Source organism: Pyxicephalus adspersus, chromosome 1, assembly GCF_032062135.1.
Source record: "Pyxicephalus adspersus chromosome 1, UCB_Pads_2.0, whole genome shotgun sequence".
In the NCBI taxonomy this organism is placed as follows: Eukaryota; Metazoa; Chordata; class Amphibia; order Anura; family Pyxicephalidae; genus Pyxicephalus; species Pyxicephalus adspersus.
The window spans coordinates 159,223,087-159,228,653 of NC_092858.1; the positions used below are offsets into that span (position 1 = coordinate 159,223,087).

At 41.9% G+C, this 5,567-nt stretch overlaps 1 protein-coding gene across 1 annotated transcript in view; it reads left to right on the forward strand.

Annotated features, from left to right (window-relative positions):
- Nucleotides 1-161: 161 nt before the first annotated feature.
- CXADR (CXADR Ig-like cell adhesion molecule) overlaps nucleotides 162-5,567 on the forward strand; it is a 34,113-nt gene continuing 28,707 nt past the window's right edge. The window contains exon 1 of the mRNA XM_072432105.1: nucleotides 162-302. Within this exon, the coding sequence (XP_072288206.1) occupies nucleotides 248-302 (55 nt within the window). The 5' untranslated portion in view covers nucleotides 162-247. The remainder of the gene's footprint in view (nucleotides 303-5,567) is intronic.

Consider the following 5,567-nt stretch of genomic DNA (forward strand, 5'->3'; position numbering starts at 1 on the left):
AAATATTTTAGTATTTGCTGACAGGTCCGCTTTACCTCTACACTCAGGCTGACCACCGGCCAGACATCCGGGTACCCTCAGGTGGGTCAGGTGACAGGTGTCTGTCCTCTGTACATTGGGCGGAGGGGAGGGGCGTGTCCGTCCGGATGTGACGTCACCATTCACCTGCTGCTCGCTGGGCAGAGCTGAGGCAGCCGCGAGGAGGGAAGGAGCTGAGAGGCGGCACTGCCGACACACCGAGTCCGGGATGGCGCTGGGATACCCCCACCTCATGAGGCTCCTTATTTGCCTGGCCTGCTGGGGTAAGTACCCGGGGTTAGGCGAAAACTACCTGACCTGTGCGAGCTTTGTGCGCTGCTTTCACCTCTTTACTCACATTCACCGGACTTATAACTTCTGATGTGTTGCTGAAAACTCGCCGCCTATGTGAATAATATATCGATGTGTGTCAGCAGTATGATACATTGTAACAGCTATCTGTGTGTGTGAATCTCATCATATGCGTGTCCTTATTGTATAGCTTGGGTGAATATATGGGTGAATATATAACCCTGATATCTCTGCCCCGTGCAACTTCCTTTTTTTTTTTCAATATGATCTTTAGTTATTTTTTGATAATTGCAATTGATTTAAATCTTTCCATGTATCTCATCCTTCTAAATTCACTCCCCATGACCAATATGTTATGTTATATTCAATTTATTCTATTCATTGGGACACAGCAAGTCTTTAATCTATTGCTGGGGACACAACAAGTCATTAATCTATTGCTGGGGACACAACAAAACATTAATCTATTGCTGGGGACACAACAAGACATTAATCTATTGCTGGGGACACAACAAGACATTAATCTATTGCTGGGGACACAACAAGACATTAATCTATTGCTGGGGACACAACAAGACACTATTCTATGGCTGGGGACACAACAAAACATTAATCTATTGCTGGGGACACAACAAGACACTATTCTATGGCTGGGGACACAACAAGACATTAATCTATTGCTGGGGACACAACAAGACACTATTCTATGGCTGGGGACACAACAAGACATTAATCTATTGCTGGGGACACAACAAGACATTAATCTATTGCTGGGGACACTAAGGCTTACATTATAATGGCCAACCAATCATCAATAAATCCAAAAACCCATCAGCCAATCAAGTTTCAGCATTTTTCCCAAAATGACTACAAGCGTTCTGATGTCTAGTTATTGTATGGAAATGTAATGATACTGGGGGGAAATCTATACAATTATTTGTCATCTTATTTCTATTTTGTATGTGTCTGTGCTGGTCCAGGTGTATCATGGTGGAGTACACACCAATGCTGTGTTTGCTCTGGTCATGTGATCAGTCCCGGGATTGGATCCTTGGCATTATCTGCTCTCCCCATGTGTGTGCTACAATCTGTATGGGCTGGAGATTTATAGCTTACATATTGCAGCTGCCTCTCTTTACATACAACAATCTATATTCTTCTTGTTGGCTTTAATAATGTTGATAACAGGGTTTATATAGCGCCAACATTATACGCAGCGCTGTTCATTAGGCATATATAGATGCATGGAGTATGTCTGTATATAAGTGACCCCTCCAATCACACACGAGGGATTGTTATACAAGTTTGTGCAAGGATGAATATCACTCGTCATATTTCATGGCAGCACATTGTTTCTGATGGGGTGTAGATTGATGTCAGTTGTAGCAGATTTGTGTCTGGGTCACCCCACATTTCTGGAGCTGCACCCTCAGGGGTCACGGAATTAACCCCATTGAGCGTGGACATGAGCGCACGGATTGGTCAGGACTGATGATACGGTGTGTGTGGTGCCCATTATAAGTTCCAGCATTGTTTTCCTAATACCCCCCTCTCCTTCCCTGGGGCTTTATCTCCTTCCCACTACTGTGGGGGGGATGGGGGCTGATCCCAATAAACAATGCAGAGAGGTTCTTCCCATGGACCAGCCAGGCACAGGACTCCTCTCCCTTCACTCAGCCCATTGATTAGCTTGGAGAAAGACGTTCTTCTCTTGTATTGTCTGTGTGATTGGAGTGATTGTTATAGGGAAAGCTGTAGGTGAAGTTGCAGGCGCTGGGTGTGCTGACCTATGGAAGGGGAAATGATCCTCGGCACTGCCGGTAAATCATTGATCAGCTCGTGTAGTTTAGGTTCATGGTGATTGCAGTTCTTCATGCTGCTGAGCTGATCCCCTCTGTGCAGAGTCCTGGATATAAAGGATTGTCCATATTCCCTGTTATCACATGGCATGTTGGCTCACGGGTTTGATGGACCATAGTTTTGTATATCTCATACATTTCCATTAAATATGAATATGCAGAAATATATAGAATGCTTTGTGTTCATTACTGTTCTGGGATCGTACAATTCATTTCACTCTTCATCGGCCATGCAGATATCTTTGTAGGTTAGTTTGAACCTAGATCCCAAGTTTGAAAGCTGGGATCCGATTGGCTGCTGATAACTTGGTCGCTTTAAGTACTGAAGCTATATTCATAGCCAGAGATGAACGATCGTGATGGTTGTTTGTGTGTACAGCGATCTTCCTATGTCCATGTGGTGGAACAATAAACAACTGACTATAAATGATCGCTGTAATTTCCTATGGGGGAGTTCTCCTTTGCTTGATGCCCCCCCTTCCCTTTCCCCATCCGTAGAACTGATCATCAGATTGTTCAGTGATAACAAAAGATCATTTCAAGCAGCAGCAATTTTACATGCTTTAGTTGCTGCTCTGGTGAGCACATAAACTGTACAGACACATGATAGAAATGAAGTGTTTTTGCTGATTTATATAACGATCGGGAATTTCATTCATCAGCATTGATATGTTCACTTTCCATATATCAGCAGTAAACATATATCAAGTGACTACAAGCTGGGAGTGCGGGGAGCAGAGTGTGACCGTTCACTGTCGTGTAACATTTGTACACATGTTCAGATGATGATGAATGTCAGAGAATCCCATAGATCATCATTGCTCTATATGCTGTTGGCTGGTTTTCAAATGAGCGATATTCAGAAGATGGGTCGGAGATGTCATTAATTTAGTGTCCGTACAAGCTGCTTTATGCTTCATATGTCCAGTTATTAGGATCAACTATAAGATACAGAGTTACATTGTAAGTTAGGCTGAAAAAGGACACAAGTCCATCAAGTATAACCCCTAGGAAAATAAACATATCCCAGATATAAAACCCCCTATGGATATAGTTGGTCCAGTGGAAGGCAAAAAAAAAAAAAAACTGCCTGGTACAATTTGCTCCAACAGGGGAAAACATTCCTTCCTGATTCCAGGATGTTCGCTGGATGAACAGTCTCTGTTATCTTTAAAGATTTATGGCAAATCTAAATCCAAAGAAAAATGCTAAATATTGCAGCTAATCAGTCTTTAGGTGGATTATTAATATTACACAGTATTTATATAGCGCTGACATATTATGTAGCACTGTACATAGTCATATCACTAGCTGCCCCTCAAAGAGGCTGACAATCTAATGCATTAGTTTTCTTTAGTTTTTTTTTTTTTATATTAATTCTGCAAACACACTTCCTGTCCCTTGATGTCTACACTCATTTCACCAATGTATCTATGGGGGAAGCTCTGGATGTCATACTGTCTGGGCTTCAAACATGTCTGCCTTTTCTCATCTCCTTTATGTGGAGGATTGATGGGACTAGTTGTCCACACAAGATCGATAAGCATGTTTGTGCTTTCACATGAAGTAATAAGGATACAAAATTTCTGGCAGGATTTTCTGTACTTGCTGAAATGAATACAAAGGGATTATCATCTGCAATATATCAATATTTCACAAAAAGTTTCAGTGTCCTTGTACTCCTGTGTTGTCTGTCATGGGAGGAGAGAAAGGTCTGTGTTAGGGCAATAACTTTCAGACTATTTGCTGATGATGCCTCTTGGAATTCAGCCCCATCCTGAAGCTATGTACACATGTCAGATAATAGTCGCCCCAGACCTATACAGTTTTTTAGCTGGGTGGGAAGAAGCTGTAGGTGGCTGGAAGTCTCTGTATTGAGACCCAACTCTTCAGTGGCCACCCAAAACACTGCAAAGTGCCGGGTGGTGCACCCAGCTAAAAGGGGCTGGGGGGAACACTGCTATTGTTTGATGTGTACAGATGTCCTCAGTTGATTGGTGAACAGACCATTAGGAAAAAACACTTTTCACTTCTTAGAGCGCATTGTGGTGAAAACTTCCCCTTTTCTCTCCATAGAACATAATGGTTACAGCACTCCTCCATTCATCACCAAAGATCATTTCCAGCAACAATTCTTTGATGTCCACCAGACCTCTGTTTAGTTTTTTTTACATTTTTCATCTGTATACCGGACCACATTTGTTTGCTGAAGGCATGAATAGGAGGTGCCCGGCTACCGATCAGTATAACCCAACTATTCATTCTCTGCCATTCAATGATCAATGTGAAAGCAGCAAACAGATTTTACATTGTGAAAAGCTTCATTTTTAAGATTTAATGCTAAAGGTTCTCGGCACACCCATTCTAGCTTTGATGTTGTTGCTGGACGTGCAGGGAAGCCCGATCCCTCATGTCATGTAGGCTGGGAGTGCCCTTTGTACTCTAGCTCCGGAGTTCTCCTCCATGGAGAAGTATCTGTTGACTTTCAATCAGCAGCACTCTGTCCTGACTGCTCAGCGCTTCTTATCTGTACTATGCTGATGTTAAGCATGAAACCAATGCGCTGTCTGGTTATTTATATATACATACAATGCTTTGATAGTATCTGCCAAGAATGTGGAAAGCTGCATTTCTTAAAGGGATGAACCCAGCAGAAACTAACCGGAGAGGAAGCTATGTTCACATGTAAATTAGACCAAAATTGGGCTTTACTGCCACTGCAGGTCAATGGGACTGAAACTACAAGGCATTGTGTGCCCTGTTCATTGCACTTTCTAACAATACATCTGGGAAGGGGCTTTGTGTCTGCAATGGGGGAGTGTGAATGGTGAGGGGATACTATAGCTGTAGGGAGGTGTTTGGCCAAAACTAAAGCCGGCCATAGGATGCACAATCATTATCTGCCTGATATACAAAGCTTATCTGAAGCCAATTGATAGCATTCAGATTTCAGCAGAACAATCTCAATGCAGTTCAAAACTATTCAACACCCAGTCTATTAATGAAAAAACGGCACTATTGATCAATATTCTATCCATGTTTCAATCATATCTATTAATATTATTAATAAACAGGATTTATATAGCGCCAACATATTACGCAGCGCTGTACATTAAATAAGGGGTTGCAAATGACAGTCAGACAGTGACACAGGAAGAGGAGAGGCCCTACCCCGAGGAGCTTACAATCTAGGAGGTGGGGGGTGGGAGTATGACACAATAGGAGGGGGGATATGGAATGCTGGGAAGTAGTAAGTGTTTATATTTATATATTTGTGTATATATATATATATATATATATATATATATATATATATATATATATATATATATATATATATAATGGTGGTGTCTGGTCTCTATATAATATTTTTATCAC